The sequence below is a fragment of the Rosa chinensis genome, chromosome 1 (assembly GCF_002994745.2).
Source record: "Rosa chinensis cultivar Old Blush chromosome 1, RchiOBHm-V2, whole genome shotgun sequence".
Taxonomy (NCBI): Eukaryota; Viridiplantae; Streptophyta; class Magnoliopsida; order Rosales; family Rosaceae; genus Rosa; species Rosa chinensis.
This window is the reverse complement of record NC_037088.1, coordinates 53,910,446-53,929,686: the sequence shown is the minus strand read 5'-3', so window position 1 is coordinate 53,929,686 and position 19,241 is coordinate 53,910,446. Positions and strand designations below refer to the sequence as shown.

General features: G+C 39.8%; 2 protein-coding genes across 2 annotated transcripts; both read left to right on the top strand.

Annotated features, from left to right (window-relative positions):
• The first annotated feature begins 4,808 nt into the window (after positions 1-4,808).
• Positions 4,809-6,795, top strand: LOC112173224 (protein NUCLEAR FUSION DEFECTIVE 4). The gene has a single exon (XM_024310816.2). It carries the CDS (start codon positions 4,845-4,847, stop codon positions 6,636-6,638), a length of 1,794 nt encoding a protein of 597 aa, XP_024166584.1. The 5' UTR covers positions 4,809-4,844; the 3' UTR covers positions 6,639-6,795.
• Positions 6,796-9,071: 2,276 nt separating this feature from the next.
• LOC112182278 (protein RNA-directed DNA methylation 3) lies at positions 9,072-19,195 on the top strand. Its single transcript, XM_024320722.2, has 19 exons — positions 9,072-9,376; positions 10,475-10,728; positions 10,853-11,008; positions 11,123-11,281; positions 11,352-11,432; positions 12,926-12,993; positions 13,070-13,513; positions 13,602-13,653; positions 13,747-13,902; positions 14,012-14,155; positions 14,251-14,347; positions 14,432-14,581; positions 14,683-14,734; positions 14,828-14,892; positions 15,180-15,249; positions 16,036-16,072; positions 16,196-16,256; positions 16,362-17,450; positions 17,760-19,195. Exons 1-19 carry the CDS (start codon positions 9,190-9,192, stop codon positions 18,902-18,904), a joined length of 4,467 nt encoding a protein of 1,488 aa, XP_024176490.1. The 5' UTR covers positions 9,072-9,189; the 3' UTR covers positions 18,905-19,195.
• The last annotated feature ends 46 nt before the right edge of the window (positions 19,196-19,241 follow it).

The following is a 19,241-nucleotide window of genomic DNA, read 5'->3' as shown; positions in this document are numbered from 1 at the left end:
GGTCTCAATAGAAACTCTCGGGTGAAATTTGCACACCTTATATTGCAAACCACACACCCTTATATTATTTTAATAATATTTTACCTCACATCTTTTTTCACTTCCTAAAATGCCCTTGAGTCAGAATTTTTTTTTTTTTTTTTTTGGTTTTGGTCTTTTTCTTTTCTCTCTCTCTCTTTCTCCTCCAAACCACAATCCTTGTTCTTCTATTGCTCCGTCTTCCTTGGTAAACTGCAATTTTGCTCAAGGCTTGGTTTTTTCCAGTTTTCTCTTTGGTCCTCCCCTCCGGTGGGGCCCCGGTGCCCGCATGAGCCTCTGGCCTCACTAGTGCGTGGTGGTTACTGCCAGGTGGGTGGTTAACGGTTTCTTCATGGTGGAGAAGAAGCAATTGTGATCCATGGCTAACTGCTTCAAGGGAAGTCGACGGCGGCACGTTGGGTTTGAATTTTCCAGATTGGATGGGGTGTTCTCATAGGTTGTTCTCAAGGTGTCCAAATTAGATGGGGCGTTCCCATGGCGGGTTTGGTTGGGATAGTGGTGGATATCTCATGGTGGTTTAATTATGGGGTATTCTCTACTAATCAGATCTCGTGCAGGAGAAATTGCGGGTACGAATACCAATCTGGTGGTGGTGGCTCTTCGTGGTCCAATGTCGGCTTTTTCTGGGTCGAACTCAAGCAGCAAAGCAACAACGGCACAAAGCATAGATGTCCTAAAGCTTGGTTCGATTTTGGATTCTTCAAGGTTGGTTCTGATTTTCCAAATTCAGTTACTTTGTTCGATTTTCTGGGTTCCAATTGCATCTGTTTTGCCTTTTGCCAGTGTATAAATTCATTAAATTGAGATAAGAGTAAGGGACATTTTTATATCAATATATGAGATGAAATTTGTATATGAGAATTGAGATGAGAAATTGTATCGATTCCTGGTTCCGCCACTGCTGCGCCCTTGCTTCGATTTCTAGGTTCGACTTTCTTCAAACTTGGTTCGAATTGCATCTGTTTTGCTAATACATATGAGATGAAATTTGTATATGTAGTCTGTTTTGCCTTTCTGGGTTTCGAACCTCACGGATGCCCCTTTCTATTTCAAAATTTGAAATTGAGTTGCATTTGTAGTATAATCTACCTGGCCAACATCATAGCCAAGAATAGGATAAAAATCCCTGTCGTGGTTTGGAGGAGAGAGAGAAAAGAAAAAGAAATCTGACTCAAGGGCATTTTAGGAAGTGAAAAGAGATGTGAGGTAAATATTATTAAAATAATATAAGGGTGTGTGGTTTGCATTATGGGGTATGCAAATTTCACCCCCCAAGAAGAAACATTCTACTGTATTACTAGTCAACTATCTTGAAAATTGGTTTTGTCCTCTTTTCCCACGACAGAAAGCAGAAGATTAATTAACTTAACATGGTTAGCATGGTAAAATAGCTCATTCATCTCCAACTATTAAAACATATAGCTAGGGATTTTGACCAACAATTGATAAAATAATCTGGGGTTCATATTCAAAACAAATTGGCAATGGATGGAGTGACCCAGACCCTTATAAACCAATAAGCAAGTTATATTCTTCCAATGTAGGAGTTATATTTTATCACATTCTCAACACGTCCGTGCACGTGTGGTGATTTCTCAAGTCATACACGTGGACAAGTTATATTGGATGACGGTGAGTACGTGTGGTCATCGCTGAAATCAAACACATGGGTAACCCGCTCTGATACCACGATAAAGTAATTTGGAATTCACATCCAAAACCAATTAGCAATGGATGGAGTGGCCCAGGCCCTTATAAACCCATAAGTAAAGTTATATTTTTCCACTGTGAGAGTTATATTTTATCACATTCTCAACAATGAACCAACCTGATATTACAATTAGAAAAAACATTAGGGATGAACTTTATACCTCTTGTAGCACTCTTAGATGAGGATCTGAGCGAACGAGGATGTTTTCTCCCGTTGGGCACAAGCTCTCCAGATTACAATAAGGATTAGAAGAAATGGAGAAGAGACATGCATCATTGATTTGGGTTGCAGGTGTGGAAGGAACCGAATGAGAGGATGACCCTCTTGGCCGTCCAACTTTTGAAGAAAGAGACATTTAGCGTCTTCATTTTCTTCTTCATTTCACCTCATCCCTCTGGCTTTGCTTCCCTCGAATATTCGGCTCCACCAAGTGAGGAAAAAAAATGGTCAGAAAGAGAGGACTGGGAGAACCTTCTTTTCGGCGTCCAAGTAACTGCTGACCATTTGAATGAGTAGGGTCGCTCACTCGCCCGCTCAAAGTATTGATTAGTTTTACTGTAGCAAAATGCCAAAATGGGGAAGGGAAGACTGAAGAGGGTTTGGATAAATTATGCGATTAATTTTGTTGAATATAAAAAAGAAATAGAAAGTAATTGAACATTTTTTTTTTGTCAATTAAAAATCCGTGAATAAATTATTATTCCTCAATTTCTTTTTTCATTCTCCGGAGATCAACAAAAACAAGTCAATTATAATTCCCAACCTTTTGCCGGTCCTCTTGATCTCCAAAGTGAAATGTAGGAATAGACTAGGGAAGGGGAATGAGCCTTTGGATGAATTACTTGATCAATTTTGTTAAATAGACAAAAGAAAAGCAAAATAGTAGTGAAACAACCTTGGTCGAAGACTCATTAGTTAGCTGAAAATAAGATGTTCCCTAATTTCTTTTTTCTTTCTTTAAAAATCAATCAAAAACGATTCAATCCCCCCTTTTAGTTGGTTTGCACGAACTATATAAAATTAAAAATCGGAACATAATGGGAGAGGGAAGAGGCCTTTTGCACGGATTGTGTGATTAGATATGTTTTTCTTTCTTTAAAGATTAAATTTTCAACCGTTGGTCGGTCTTATTAATCTCTAAAATGAAAAGTAGGAACGAGACTGGAAAAGAGGACTTTAGATGAATTATGTGATTTATTTGTTGAATTTAGAAAAGAAAAGAAAAAATAGCAATGGAACTACATTTGCCCATGTACTCATCGGCAAAAGGTTGTTCGATCCCTAATTTATTTTCCCTCTCTTTGAAGATAAATCAAAACTAGTCAACTTTTGACCATTAGTTGGCTTGCTTGAGTTCCAAAATGAAAAATAAGAACAAAACAGGGAAGGAAGAGGCCTTTGAATGGGTTATGTGATGTTGTCAACCTTTTTCTAGTCCCCAACAAGTAGCATACTCACTAACACAATAATGAGACTTTGGAATCTCTTTCCATTTTTCAAAGATTGGTCATAGCTTAATCAAGAGCATTGCATAGTGCTAATTGTTCAGCAAAGATGACATTGCTATTGCATAAGATACATGTCACAACAATAAGGAGAGATGAACCTTGCTGGGAGTCACAGATGACAATTGACAAATCCAAATGGGAAGTAGCCTCGTTTTTGTTGACTATTGAGCCATCAAATTTAGCATATTTTTTTTTCTTATTCTGGACGACAATTTAACTCCCCACCCCATCTCTGATGTCAATGAGATTTGAACTCATAACCTCTACGGTGTTAGTTAGCCATCGAATTTAGCTTCATGTTAGATGTGGAGTAGATTGAAGTTACAAGAAAGGAGGTGATGAGCTTTATGTTCCCCCGTCTTGATGTAATTATTTTTTCCTTTTTAATAAAATTTTCTTGTCTCGGTAAGGTTCATTCAAAAAATAAAAAATAAAAGAAGAAGAAGAAGAAGAAGGAGAGAGAGAGAGAGAGAGAGAGAGAGAGAGAGAGAGAGAGAGAGAGAGGATTTTCTAATTTCCAGTAGCCATGGAATGCTTTGTCTTGTGTTTGTAGCAAATATCACCCTACTTCTTACGTTACGTAGTTTTTTACACCTAAAAGGAGAACCAAAATCCTCTCCTTTCGAGTTCAACTTCACAGCTCTAGATCTAGCAAAAAGAAAGACCGAAACCAACTTCATCAGCTTTGAACCGCCGTGTGAGGTGCGATAACCGATATTTTGGCCGGCCAATGAAAACAACTATGCCACAACGACAATGGTGATAAAAAGGAATGCCAGGTTAAATTTGAAAAAGATCATACATAGAAGAAGGTATACTCATGCAATTTCTCCAATGGAAGCCTCAACTTTTGTAGAACTCGTGGCACTAGGGATGATAGTGGTAGTGTAGTGGGTATCACTTTATGTATTAGTGATGAAACAATTAACACTTTAACAGTAGGCCTACCAATAAAGGTGGTAATCACTATCATGACCATAAGAACATAGTGTTCGTGGTACACGTTCCATTAGTAAGTTGGATCAGGCCAACTAGGTTCCTCTGTTTTTTGTTTTTTTGTTTTTGTTTCTTGTGGTATGAAGGAAATAAAATAGTCACCGAATCAAAACGTTTGGAGGCCAATTAAGCTAGAGCTACGGATGGAAACTAAAATGTTCAAGTTAATATATTATTTTTTGAGATATGATACTGATTTGCAATTGGAATTAGTTCACGTCTTGCAAAAGAATTTATCTTTTAATTTAAAGAAATATTTTTTGCGATATATATGAAATTGATTTGCAATTAAAATTAGTTCCCGTCTTGTAGAAGAGTTTATCTTTCAATCCAAAGAAATACATTAGAGATCATTTACAGATGAAATTGAACAACTCTTTCCTATTCCTATCACTTTTAATATTGTATTTAATTTTAAAATTGCCGCACCCTACTCCTAAAGCTCTCGATTCTTTATATTTTCATTATTTTGACTTGAAAAAAAAAATCCAAAATAGATATTCCACTATGAATCTTGAGTATCCACTATAAACACATATATGTACTTTGCATATCATGCACATATACTACTGTAAAACAACCGAGAAGAAATGGGAGCTGCTAGTATAGAAAATTGGGTGGACATGAAGAGCCTTATCCTGCAAGTCCTGAAAGGACGATGGCTCATGGTATTTGCTTCATTTCTGATGATGGTCTCAGCCGGTGCCAGCTACATGTTCGGCCTCTACTCCAACGACATCAAGTCCGTCCTCGGCTACGACCAGAGCACACTCAACCTCATTAGCTTCTCCAAGGACGTAGGTGGCAACATCGGCATCCTCTCCGGCCTCATCAACGAGGTCACACCCCCCTGGGTGGTCATATCCATCGGTGCAGTCCTCAACTTCTTCGGACACTTCATGATTTGGCTAGCAATAGCTAGAAAAATCCCTAAACCCCAAGTTTGGCACATGTGCATGTACATGGGTATAGGGGCTAATTCGCACACTTTTACCAACACCGGAGCTCTGGTTACCTGCGTGAAGAACTTCCCGGAGAGCCGTGGCATCGTGCTAGGGCTTTTGAAGAGCTATACTGGTATAAGTGCAGCTGTGGTGGCACAGTTGTACCATGCTGTCTATGGTGACGATACCAAGTATTTCACTTTAGTTGTGGCTTGGCTTCCGACGGCTATTTCTTTCGCTTTCATCGGAACTATTCGGATCATGAAGGTTAGTCGTAGTGGCTCAAACGAACTCAAGGCTTTTTATCATTTCCTTTATTTTTCACTTGGTCTAGCTGCATTTTTGTTGGTTATAATTATAGTGGAAAAAAATGTCAGCTTTAATTCAAGTGAGTATGTTGGAAGTGCAGCTATAGTCCTCTTTTTACTCTTTTTACCTCTTACAGTGGTAATTATGGAAGAGTATAAGGTTTGGAAGAGCAAGAGATCAGTAGTAACCAATGCCCCGACACATTCTAGCCGTGCCGAACCTGAGACTTTGGGGCACCAAGGTGAACCGTTAGAACATTTTGTTGTTGTTCAAAAAGAAGTTTCTTGGCGGAAAGACGTATTTAACCCGCCGGAAATCGGGGAGGACTTCACCATACTCCAAGCCGTTTTCAGCGTTGAGATGGTGACTTTACTCTTTGCAACAATTTGTGGCCTTGGAGGCACCATGACCATGATGGACAACTTGGGGCAAATTGGTACATCTTTTGGGTACCCTCTGAAAAGCATAAGAAACTTTGTGTCCCTAACAAGCATATGGAACTATTCGGGCCACATTGCTGCTGGTATAGGCTCAGAAATATTTATCACAAAGTACAAATGGCCTCGCCCTCTAATTTTCACAGCAAATCTTTTGCTCTCCTGTGTTGGTCATCTTCTAATAGCATTCAACGTCCCATATGGTCTCTATGTTGCTTCAGTGGTTACTGGGTTTTGTTTTGGTGCTATTTGGCCTTTGATCTACACCATTATCTCCGAGCTTTTTGGCCTCAAGTACTACTCGACTTTGTACAATATTGGTGGATTGGCTAGCCCTATTGGGATGTATCTACTCAATGTGAGGGTTACTGGGCATTTGTATGATGTGGAGGCTAAGAAGCAAATGGTAGCTTTAGGGCTTCAAAGGAAGGTTGGGGAAGAGTTGAACTGTGTTGGGGGGGAGTGTTTCAAATTGTCTTTCATCATTATTACTGTGATAACTTTTTTTGGTGCGCTTGTTTCTTTGGTTTTGGTGATGAGGACAAGGAAGTTTTATAGGGGTGATATTTATAAGAAGTTTAGAGAAACGGTTGTTGTGGTTGATGAAACAAAAATAGAGGTTGCTAAAACTTCAGCTGGAGTTGAAACTACTAATCTTGAAAGGGACCATTCCCAACCCAAAGGTCAGTGTTAATTAGAAATGGAGAAATTGTGTGTTATGTTGTAAATATAATAAATTGTGGTTGTCTACGTAAATTCTCATATTTCATGTCTTTATGATGTAAACTTAACTCTTATATAAAGGGATCCATGAGAATGAATAAGACACACACATCTACATTTCCTGCTTACTATCTCTCTATATTCTCTGATTCCTATCAACATAAGTTTCTAGTTTATAACATGTTAACTATTTATTCAAATTCGGGTATCAAATTTTACTTAGTGTAACGTTTACGCCTTTAAAATTATAGGTCGTGTAAGGAATACAATAAGCTAAATTAGTGAATGTATGTTCATGAACTAAAATATTGTAGATATATCGCACATATTTTATTTTTAATTCTCATAATAACTTTTAACATGCAAGATCATGTCCAACACAATAAAACTATAAAAAAAATTAGAGTTTATTTATTTATTTGACGTTTTATAATGTTATGAAAAATTATGATCACGATTTACACTATTGATAATTCAAACTAATAGTGATGTAACTTAGTGAGATAAAATATATGTTTTAACAAATATCACAGTTACATGAAATCATGAATGAAGTGCATGCCTCCCTATACGTTTGGTTTCACTAACTGTGCATAGTGGCACGGTGGGTGTATGTCACGTAGCAATGATGATGTTGATCTTGTCATGTAACAATGATGATGTTGACTTAGCCTACGGATAATGGGAATGCAAAAGGAACAGGGAAAGAGAATGGCATGGGAATATTACATGTATACACATATGATTCGCATTTGAAACTTTACAATAATTCTTTTAGCATGCTATATTTTCTTTATGTTGTTACCTAAGAAAGGAGGATAGATAAATATTTTAATAACACCAAGACCTAATCAATCAAAGTTATAGACAAGGTAGTCTTCTCAAGAATCATATGAATGAAATCATTCATGAATATCTTCCACAACAATAATCTTTCTATGAGAATATATGATTAAAGTTAATTGACTCAAACTAGATGTTTACAGTGAGTGTTTCCAATTTCCAAAGTTGTCATGGCCTCCACCCGGCCTTTATAAAATCAAATAGATTGATATCTCATTTCGAGTCATATTAGTCAAGAATAGTAATGTATTGACATTACATGAATGAGACAGACCAGCAAATTAAGACACAATCCCTTTTTCGTTTTCTGTGACATGGGAAGAAATCACGCTCAGCAAATTAAATTTGGCCGCCAAAATATTAGTAGCTTGGAAGACTTGCCAGTAAGTAAGGCCTTCAATTTTGCCATCTCACTTGCCAACTTTAGCTTCCAATTCAGCCACTTTCATTTCATCATTTGTCTACATGGCATAACCAAACAAATGTCAAATAATTAGCATATGTTTCTCATCGTAGACATAATTCATTTTTGAGTTTAATGCAAAAACAGCCCACCTGAAGGGAAAACCAGCAGATGGTTATACCAATCCTACATAATGACGTCCCCATACACCGATGTTTCCCAAATGGCATCAACCACGTAAGATAAACCAAATGATCCAAACACAGGAATTATAATTTTTAATTTGTAAAACTGGATCTTTGAAAGCAAAGGGCTCTCATCAATATTACAATTTATTGAGAGAGAGCATCTAAACAAACCTCCCAAGTAGATAAACAAGAAAAACGTAGAACCTTGTCAAAATTACAATTTATTTCATTTTCACAAAATTCCAATTTCCGTTTTTTTTTTTTTTTTTTTTTTTTGTAGAAACAGATCGATTGGATTGTACTATTTACCCTTACAACAGTGTATCAAAACCAAGCACAAAATAGGAGAATTTTGGGCTTGGCCCGGTGAGCTCTAAGTCTATTTTCTATGCCCTTTCTTCTTCGGCTTTGGGCTTGGTCCTCTATGTCATTCCTTTAGTCGTCGTCTTGGCAAACTACTTTGATGATTTCATAATTTTCCGTACCACAATTGTATGTCTTGGCGAGGACTGTGGATATCGGGGTCGTTCGTGTAGGAATGTAGGATTGAGAGTTTCTTATATTCTCTTACTATTCTGGAATAAGTGTGCAAGTCAGTTCTTTAATGAAATTTACTCGCAAGGGTCGAATATGCTAACACACTTTCATACTTCAAGAGTTTAGACTTCGATGCATGTAATTTTTCTGACAGTAACTCAGTACAGTTCTGCAAATATATAAGTATTCATTCTTTAAACCACAAAAAAAAAAAAAAAAAAAAACGAACACTAGGGTAAAAAAAATAAAAAAATCTAAAATTTTAAAAGCCGAAAAGGTGAAAAACCAAACGGGTGAAAAAGGGTAAGGTAATTACGGCACTCGCCCAGAGTAAATGGCAAAGCCATTCCAAAGCACACCGAAGGGCAGAGTCGTAATTTCACGCACAGAGCTCACTGGCACCAACATACAATTTAGCCTGCGACCCCGTCACTATTCACGGTACGAGAGAGAGAGAGAGAGAGAGAGAGAGAGAGGAGCTCAGGGAAATTCGAAACGTTTCGCTTTCTCTGTCTACATGCAATTTGAGCTCTGAAACCCTCGCATTGCTGATGGCCTCGAAGGAAAAAGGGAAGGCGATCGCCACAAGCGGATGGTCCGCCGCCGGCAAGCGGAAGCCCGGCGATGATGACAAGTCCGGCGGCGGCGGTCGGAAGCGGAGAAACCCCGGCGCTCTCCAGTTCTTCGAGCACTCCGCCGCCGAAGCTGACGGTTCGGACGACGACAGCGACTTGGACGGTATATTCTCCCTCTCGCTCTCCGACGTCGTTTCTGGTTACGCATTTCGGATTTCAAGGGTTTTGGAAATGGATTTGGTTTAGTGCTTGCTTTGTTTTTGTAAATGTGGCTAGCGTTTTCTGTAGGAAATTTGGTTAATTTTTTTTTTTTTGGGGTGGTTTTTTTGGTTTCTTCTTTCTTTTCAAGTTTGAAAGGCTGGGTTTGTGTGGTTACCTGGACCTGGAATAGAGATTTTCTTTCCTTTTAGAAAATTAGGGTCTGTGTTTTGTAAATTTCGAGCCTTTTTAAGTAGAGATGGTAAAAAATGACGGTTTTTGGAGACTTTGTTTGAGATTACTGGCGGATATGGATTTGAAGAAACTCTCCTGGTGATTGTTGAAGCTTTTAGGGCTTATTTTGCTCAATCCAGGACCATTTGAGGCTTTTGAGTGGTTTTACTTTGTTTCTGGTGTGGCCTTCCTTTGGGTATCTGTGTTTTTGTTGGTAGGAGTGGTGTGGTTTTTATGTAAATGGTTGATTTTTCTGGTCCTTTTGGGCTGTGTGTGAAGGTGTGCTCAGCATGCACTACTGAAGTTGCATGTTGTGTCAAATGTGGTACGATACTGCTGTTGCATGCAGTGCCTCCGGTAATATATATACAATGCTAAAGGGTTAGTGATGACTGTAATATGATTGTTGGCTGTGGTCGTTGATTCCATGGAAAAAAGTCGGCGCCTTTGTGGTAGATTAGTGAAACTTTGTCTTGGATTTATGTGGACAATTGTGTGATGGAGTTACTAGCTGCATATAAGGCTGTTGTATATGAAGATACAACACAAAAGTTCAAGCCTGGATGGTTGTTTTGAATTGCAATATAAAGGATGATTACATCTATGGTTATATATTTCAGTAAAGTGTCTTATATTAGTTCTTGCCTGCTGTTTTATGTCTTAGCATGCACTTTATGAAATGAACCTTGCTTTGTGGTGATAAGAGTCCTTCTTACCAAAACAATCCTTTAATATGTGATGTGCAAAAGTATCATCATAACAGAAGTTTTATTTCATCTTTGAAATCTGTATTCACTTTGGCATTTTCTTTTAAAATTATTGAGAACAGATTTTATGGAAGAAGAACTTGAAACAGAACCTATAGTCAAGAGTGAACCGGGGAAAGCCCATAACCTTCCATTTGTTCCCAAAGAGGAGGATATCGATGGGGACGAATTTGAAAGAATGATGGAAGAACGATACAGGACTGGTTCTACATATGTTACCTATGCTGAAGATAATTATGAAAACAAAAGATCGGTTGATGGAATTGTGCTTGAGCCTTCTGCTAAAGATCCTGTTATCTGGAAAGTAAAGTGTGCGGTAAGCATCAGATGTTTTCTTACTTATTAGTGTTGTATATCGAAATTTCTTCTAGAGCCATCTATCTCTTCTCTGCCTGTAGAATAAACGACAATCCTTTCTCACTTAACATTTTTGGCCGTAGGTTGGACGCGAGAGACACTCAGCTTTCTGTATGATGCAGAAGTTTGTTGACTTACGATCAATGGGTACCAAGCTGCAGATAATATCTGCATTTGCTGTTGATCACATCAAGGGTTTTGTTTTCATTGAAGCTGATAAGCTATGTGACGTTCAGGAGGTGATCTATGTTTCCAATGTTTACAAGTTGCTTGTTGTTAATTAGTACTAGTAAAGTAGCCCTTTCGGGTCAATAACATTCTTAATAACTAATATATAACATTGTTTTTCTTAGGCATGTAAAGGACTTTGTAATATATTTTTATCCCGAGTAACGCCAGTTCCCAAAAATGAAGCTCCTCATTTACTGGCTCCTCGGACTAGAAACAGTGAAATTGCTGTGGGTACATGGGCCCGTGTGAAGAGTGGGAACTACAAGGGTGACTTGGCACAGGTATGATATATCCTAAGTTGGGCAGGTGATCTTTGACCAATTTACACTTATCTGAGTTTTGTTTTTGTAGGTTGTGGCTGTGAACGAAAAGAAAAAAGCAACAGTAAAGCTGATACCAAGAATTGATCTACAAGCAATGGCTGCAAAATTTGTAAGGAATTGCTTGCCTCTCTAGTTTGTGTTTGTGATTTTTATTGTTATATTTGCCAAACCAACTTCCTCTTTTAATTGGTAACTGCTAACTATCATAGAACAACATGGGGAAGTAAATTTTTATGTTATTGTTTATTTCAAGGAAATGGTAGCACCGGTGCATTCCATACATATTTTGGTGAACTACCTTTGACAGTTGTACCCTAGATGCGTGATTTCAGTCCTTGATGCAAATTTATTGTTATTGTTATTTTTATGTTATTGTTATTGTTTATTTCAAGGAAATGGTAGCACCGGTGCATTCCATACATATTTTGGTGAACCACCTTTGACAGTTGTACCCTAGATGGGTGATTTCAGTCCTTGATGCAAATTTGAATTATTTTTGTTCCATGCTGTTCATTTTTACACTCGATAACAATTTTTGTGCTGACTTGTTAGATCAGAATGCAACTGTCTAGCCTTAAATGCTTCTTTTCCCCCATGAAGAACTGGTAGAGTTTATTTTGTAAAAGTGATTATGTACATGTCATACCATGACATAATTGCTATGCTTTCAATTTTTTTAGTTCTTCCTAAAAGCTGCTTCCAACAACTCTTGCTTAACTTTGCTAATGAAAGCATCGTTGTTTGCAATTTCATGCCATTGATCTCCCAGTGGGAGGGTTCTGATGCTGTAGATGCTCATCCACAGATTTCTTCCTTTCAACCATTCCCTGTAATGGGCAGGAAGGTTGTAATTGAAATGGTTGAAGGGAATGTGGTTTGGGGTTCTTCCTAGGCGATTATATTCTCTGCTATGCAAAAAGCATTCGATTAGGTGGGAAGAAGGCCAAAGTCTTTTTGGTCTGACAGAGTCAAGTTTTGTACTTCCCTTTGGCTTTGGTTACTTTTGAGTTCAGCGAGTTCTCTTTAGCTACTTTAGGGACTGAATACTGCAGTACCCTGGTCTGTCTAAGATCTGACTTTTTCTTGCTGTAGGCAGTTTGCTTGTTTTCCAGCTTTTTAGTTTTCCTGAGATATCTTTTGGTGTGGATTTCTTTCTTATCCACTGCTGTGTATCCTCTCTTACAATTCTTAGCAATAAAGTCTTGTTTCTCTGAAAAAAAAAAAAAAAGATTCAGGATGGTTTTGACCATCATTTTGATAATCTCTTCAAAATTTTGTTGGTACTTACAAGAACATCTTGGCAAAAAAAACTGTCAGTATTTTGATACGTAAAGTAAGATGTGGATTATGAATGGTGTTGTTCATTGGTAATTTCTCAATGGGATTAATATGAAATCAACCAATGCAAGTTCTAAGGTAGTAGGTTTAGATTTTGAATGCAAATTTTTAACCTTATATTTACACATTCTTCCATTTATAGTTAACCAGTAATTAGTTTCCTTTACTGCTGGTTTGGTTGGATCTATTGTCTGTCATGTTTCTGTGGACCTGCACCTTTGCAAGAAGATGTTCTTAAGAATTTTCATTCCTTTTACTCTATAGGGTGGGGGAGTTACTAGAAAGAAACTGCCTACTCCAGCACCAAGATTGATCAGCACAAACGAACTTGAGTAGGCCACAACATTTTTCTCTGGTAGCTCATTATTTGATGCCAGCTTCTGGTTCACTAATTTATTTTACTTGTAGGGAGTTCCGCCCTCTCATTCAGGACAGGAAGGATAAGGATACCGGATTGCGTTTTCTCTGTCTTGATGGTTTGCTCCTTAAGGATGGATATTTATACAAAAAAATGCCATTAGATTCATTAAATTGCTGGGGTGTCATGCCATCAGAAGAGGAGATACTGAAATTCAAGCCTTCTGAGAACAATGAATCTGCTGATCTGGAGTGGCTTTCGCAGCTTTATGGTGACAATAAGAAAAGGAAGAGCATCGGCAGTGATAAAGGGGATGGCAAAGGAGAAGGTTCAGCAGGGTGTGGTGGGAAAGGAGAAGGTTCATCAAAGGGTAACGGGAAAGGAGAAGGTCCTTCAGGTGGGAAAGAAGGTTCTTCAGGGTTTGCTGGGAAAGGAGAAGGTTCTTCAGGGTGTGGTGGGAATCTCTATGAGCTGTATGATCTTGTTTGTTTCGGGTGAGTCCTGTACAAGCTGTTGTGGCCTTGGTCTTTTCACAACGAACTGATTAATATTTAAATGATATTTGCTTATTATATATTGCAGCAAGAAAGATTTTGGTCTTGTGCTAGGCATTGAGAAAGATGATACTTACAAGGTACGTAATATAGTTAATGTGCTCAGATTACATATTCTGATCAATGTGCTCATGTACTTAATATTCTGACTTACATTCTTTTATGTTTCCTAGATTCTGAAAGAGGGTGTGGAAGGATCTACTGTTGTGACAGTTCAGCAGAATGAGATAAAGAATGTACTTTCTGATGTAAAATTTACAGCTTTAGATCAGCGCCTGAAGCCCATTTGCGTCAATGATACAGTTAAAGTTTTGGAAGGACCATTGAAGGTGCACCAATTTGAGATCATGTATCATAGATATTAGAAATTTTTTTACTGAGAAACATGTGCTCCTAAAGGCTGTGGAACACTTAAAACTGGTTTATCTCACTTTTCAGGATAGGCAAGGAATAGTGAAGCTAGTCTACAGAGGCACAATATTCATGTTTGATGAGAATGAGACAGAAAATGGTGGTTATTTCTGCTCAAAATCTCAAATGTGTGAGAAAATCAAGCTTTCCATTGACGTTATCCCAGAAAAGGTTGGAAGCACTTTTGAATTATTGGGAAATAGTCTTTTATGTCTATTATATGTTAGTATGAGTATACTAACGATGATATTCTTTTCTACATTCAGGATGGGGATTCGGGTGCTTTCGGTTTTGAAGATTTCACATCATCACCTAAATCCCCTCTATCGCCAAAAAAGCCTTGGCTAGGAAGGGAGAATAACTGTATGTATGAGTTTTTAGTATTGTAAGTTCTCTACTGTTATATCAAGGTTTGTGAGTCAGGCTGATAAGTTTTTTGGGCTGCAGTCAATCAGGGCGATACTGACGGAATGTTCTCAATCGGTCAAACTTTAAGAATTCGTGTTGGTCCATTAAAGGGATACCTCTGTCGTGTCTTGGCCATACGCCGTTCTGATATCACAGTTAAGCTTGATTCTCAGCAAAGGGTTCTTACAGGTTAGTCAATCTCAATTTAATGCCAAGTGTATTTTGGTTGATTGATCCAATGAATGTGAATCTATTGCTGTTATCATTTTTTGTTTGTCAACGTTCTGCAGTTAAAGCTGAGCATCTTACAGAGGTTCGTGTAAAGAGCGCTGCCATGCTTAGGTACTTCTTACATTCAATGAATCATTTATATCAAGATGTTGGTTACCTACCGTCTTTTCAATAAGTTTACTGATGTAATCTTTCTCCTGATAGTGAGGATCCGGAGTCCAGCTCTCTTAAACCATTTGATTTACTTGGAACTGAAGGAGGCTCTAAAGGTGTGAATCTCTTGGAAAGAAGTTCTCTGCTTCAACTGATTTGCTATTTCAATTTGAGCTAGTTATAGGACACTGTTTTCTTGAAGACAGTCTGCATCCTATGCTGTCTAACTGTGAATCTCGACCACTCAATAAAATCAAAATCTAATAGAATGGATCAGAATGACAGTTTAATCTCAGTATGCTATATTGTCTCTTTGTCTCCTAGTCCTTTTCACATTCATTTTTTTTTTTTTACTCTTCAAGATGTATCTTTATGAGAATTGATGTGGTTGTTGTACTTGCAGATTGGACAGATGGAGCTGGGACATCAGCCGGGGGTGATGGGTGGAATGTTGGAGGGTCATCTGGTGAAAGGTAACATTCTGTTCCTGTCGACTAATGCGCTCAATATATATATATATATATATTATTTTTTGATACCTTTTATGCACCCAATATCTTTATGCACAATATTAATCAGTAATTGAATGCCTTATATTTCATTGGTTGGGATTTAAATGAGAAATGTGGATGTACTAGTTTTACTCAAGGATCTCAATATTTCCTTAGAATTGTTAACAGAAGTCAGGCATAATTCTTTTGTATTCAAATATCTACGCCATAAGTTAAGTAACTAAATGATATAAAGTAGTTTTGGATGATAAAACATTAAGATCCCAACATAATACACTTGTTATTGGAACTCTTGCAAAATTCTTTGTACCTTGCAAATGTTCATACACTAATTACGTAGGTAAGTAGGAAAAATTACTGGTGGCTGTGGGGATACCCTTTGAACACTTGACTTTCTATTATATTCAAAACTGTTCTTGACAAATGGTTGCAGCAACTGCTCATTCAGCTGATATATCTCAAAGCACTTCAATGTTTTTTTTTTTATATATTTTGTGTGTGTGTTTATTTTGATGTTTTAAAATCAACCTTATTATTTAATTAATATTAGTCTTCATGTATGTTGAATGTCTCATTTGTGGGTAAGTGCTTCAATTTTTCATAGATAAAGCCACATTGGTAAATAGACAAATTACTACATCTTGAAAAGTGCTTCAACTCTACTCGCGATACCCATCCAGACCTAGTTCTGTATACTTTGTTTGATTACTTCGACTCTGAAAGTATTAAATGACCACTTCCTTGCAGGAATGCTTGGCCTAGTTTCTCTGCCTCGGGCAATTTGGTAAGTCTTGATCCCACACAATTCTCTCTCCCTCCCTCCCTCCCTACCTACAACAAACAAAATCATCTATATGTGTATGTATTTGGTCTGTAACCTAATCAGCGAGTCTTTTGATGCTTCCAGCTTCAGCCTGAGTCCAGCTCTGCGAATCCTTTTGAATCTGATGGAAATGGTGCTAAAAAAGGTAATTTTCAGTTCTCCAAGTTTCAAAAAGGCAATGCCTTTAGTGATAAGTTTAACCCTTGTCCGGAGATGTTCATTTATTTCCTGTCATAACCTGTGGATGTAGAGGATAGTTCTTGGGAGAGGAACGTGGCTCCAAATAACAACTCATCCTGGGGTGTTGCAGCAGCAGAAAACAAGGATCAAGTTGCTGGCCGGGGAAAAAGCAACTCTTGGGGCACTAAAGTTGGAGATGACAGCACTTCGTCAGATACTTGGCAAAAAGCATCAGAACCTGCCAGTTCATCCTGGGGTGTTGCAGCAGCTGTAAATAACAAGGATCAAGGTAATGGCTGGGGAAAAAGCGATTCTTGGGGCGCTAAAGTTGGAGGTGACAGCAGTCTGTCAGATACTTTGCAAAAAGCATCAGAACCTGCCAGTTCATCCTGGGGTGTTGCAGCAGCAGTAGATAACAAGGATCAAGGTACTGACTGGGGAAAAAGTGACTCTTGGGGCGCTAAAGTTGGAGGTGACAGCACTTCGTCGGATACTTGGCAAAAAGCATCAGCGCCTGCTAGTTCATCCTGGGGTGTTGCGGCAGCAATAGATAAGAAGGATCAAGGTATTGGCTGGGGTGGTAAGACTGGATGTGACGGCACTGCATCAGATAGTTGGAAAAAAGCATCAGAACCTGCTAGTAATTCGTCCTGGGGTGTTGCAGCAGCAGCAGATAACAAGGATCAAGGTTCCGTCTGGGGCGGTAGTGGTAGTCAAAAACCGAGTGTTGCAGATGATAGTGGTGACAAAGGTTCTGCTTGGAATAAGCCAGCTGAAGGTTCTTGGAGTAAACAAACTGGAGGATCCTCATGGGGTAAGCAAGCCGATTGGAGCACTAAAGAGGGATCAAGTACTGGTGATGCAGGGTGGAAAAGTTCAACGCCTTCAGTAGAGAATCAGACTGGGAGCAGGGGTAATGCAGGTGGCTGGGCAAAAGCTCAAGGCATATCTGGTAATGAGAATCATAAAGACAGTTGGAAGAAACCAAGTGGTATAGATGACAATAAAAATGCTTCGTGGATCAAGGAAGATGGAGGTTCTACCTGGAATAAACAAGATGGAGGTTCTACTTGGAATAAGCCTGCTGGAGGTTCTTGGAGTAAAGGTGGGGATCAAGGGTCTGGTGGTGGCTATGGTGGTGGTGGTAGAGGGGGTGGAGGTGGGAACTGTTTTAAGTGCGGTGAGTCTGGACACATGTCTAGGGAGTGCCCTCAGGGCGGCGGTGGTGGTAGAGGGAGTGGAGGTGGGAACTGTTTCAAGTGCGGTGAGTCTGGACACATGTCTAGGGAGTGCCCTCAGGGTGGTGGTGGTGGTAGAGGGGGTGGAGGTGGGAATTGTTTCAAGTGCGGTGAGTCGGGACACATGTCTAGGGAGTGCCCTCAGGGTGGTGGTAGAGGGGGGAACTGTTACAAGTGTGGTGAATCTGGACACATGTCTAGGGAGTGCCCTCAGGGCGGAGGGGGTGGAGGTGGTAACTGTTTCAAGTGCGGTGAGTCTGGACATATGTCAAGGGAGTGCCCTCAGGGCGGCGGTGGTGGTCGAGGGGCAGGAGGTGGTAACTGTTTCAAGTGCGGTGAGTCTGGACACATGTCTAGGGAGTGCCCTCAGGGCGGCAGTGGTGGTAGAGGGGCTGGAGGTGGGAACTGTTACAAGTGTGGTGAGTCTGGACACATGTCTAGGGAGTGCCCTCAGGGTGGCGGCGGTGGTGGTAGAGGGAGTGGGGGTGGGGCTGGGAACTGTTTCAAATGTGGTGAGTCTGGACACATGTCTAGGGAGTGTCCTCAGGGCGGCGGTGGTAGAGGGGCTGGAAGTGGGAATTGTTTCAAGTGTGGTGAGTCTGGACACATGGCTAGGGACTGCTCTCAGGGAGGTGGTAGCTATGGCAACTTCGGTGGTGGAGCAAAGTCCACTGATTCATGGAGCAAGCGTGCTTGGGGTACTGGAGATGGTGGAAGTGGCGGTGATGGAGCAAAACCAGCAGCAAGCTCTTGGGGTACCACAGATGGTGGAAGTGGCTTTGGTGGTGGAGCAAAGCCCACTGATTCATGGAGCAAGCGTGCTTGGGGTACTGGAGATGGTGGAAGTGGCAGCGGTGGACCAAAACCAGCAGCAAGCTCTTGGGGTACAAATGGTGGAAGTGGCGGAGCTGGTGGTGAAGCAAAACCAGCAGCAAGCTCTTGGGGTAAGGGGGATGGTGGAAGTGGTGGACATAGTGATGAAGCAAAACCAGCAGCAAGCACTTGGGGTACAGGAAGCTCTTGGGGTAAGGCAGATGGTGGAAGTGGCAGAGCTAGTGGTGAAGCAAAACCAGCAGCAAGCACTTGGGGTACAGGAAGCTCCTGGGGTAAGGGAGATGGTGGAAGTGGCGGAGCTGGTGGTGAAGCAAAACCAGCAGCAAGCACTTGGGGTAAGGGAGATGGTGGAAGTGGCGGAGATGGTGGTGAAGCAAAGCCTGCTGATCCATGGAGCAAGCCATCAGCAAGTGCTTGGGGTAAGGGAGATGGCGGAAGTGGCGGAGCTAGTGGTGAAGCAAAGCCTGCTGATCCTTGGAGCAAGCCATCAGCAAGTGCTTGGGGTAAGAAAGATGGTGGAAGTGGCAGCGGAGGGTGGTGATAACTCTTCAAATTTTCCAAAGCAAACCAATGAATGGTGGTTAAGTGCCTGTAGATATATTTCTTTTGCTCTAATGCACAGATAATAGGGCCCTAATCCCTGAATCTGATGACAGTAGTTAATATTTATCTTGCTGCATCTTTTTGAATCCAGATCCTGGTCTTTTTGAACTCTGAGCATATGCTTCCGACTCTTCTATCATTAGGTACAGAGTCAGAGTAGAACTCTGCAGTTGTTGATGCTCAACTGTTTTATCTAATGAACTAGTATAATGCTCTTTTGAGTTGTGAAGTCCTAGGCATTCTGATCCAAAGTATGCACTTCTTAGTTTGCTTTT

Bases quoted from the DNA above. Each gene is read 5' to 3' on its own strand.
- LOC112173224 (XM_024310816.2), top strand. From the start codon at position 4,845: ATGGGAGCTGCTAGTATAGAAAATTGGGTGGACATGAAGAGCCTTATC.
- LOC112182278 (XM_024320722.2), top strand. From the start codon at position 9,190: ATGGCCTCGAAGGAAAAAGGGAAGGCGATCGCCACAAGCGGATGGTCC. The intron at 11,433-12,925 runs GTAAGGAATTGC...TTTACTCTATAG, and splicing joins AAGCAATGGCTGCAAAATTT to GGTGGGGGAGTTACTAGAAA. The intron at 14,348-14,431 runs GTATGTATGAGT...TTTGGGCTGCAG, and splicing joins GCTAGGAAGGGAGAATAACT to TCAATCAGGGCGATACTGAC.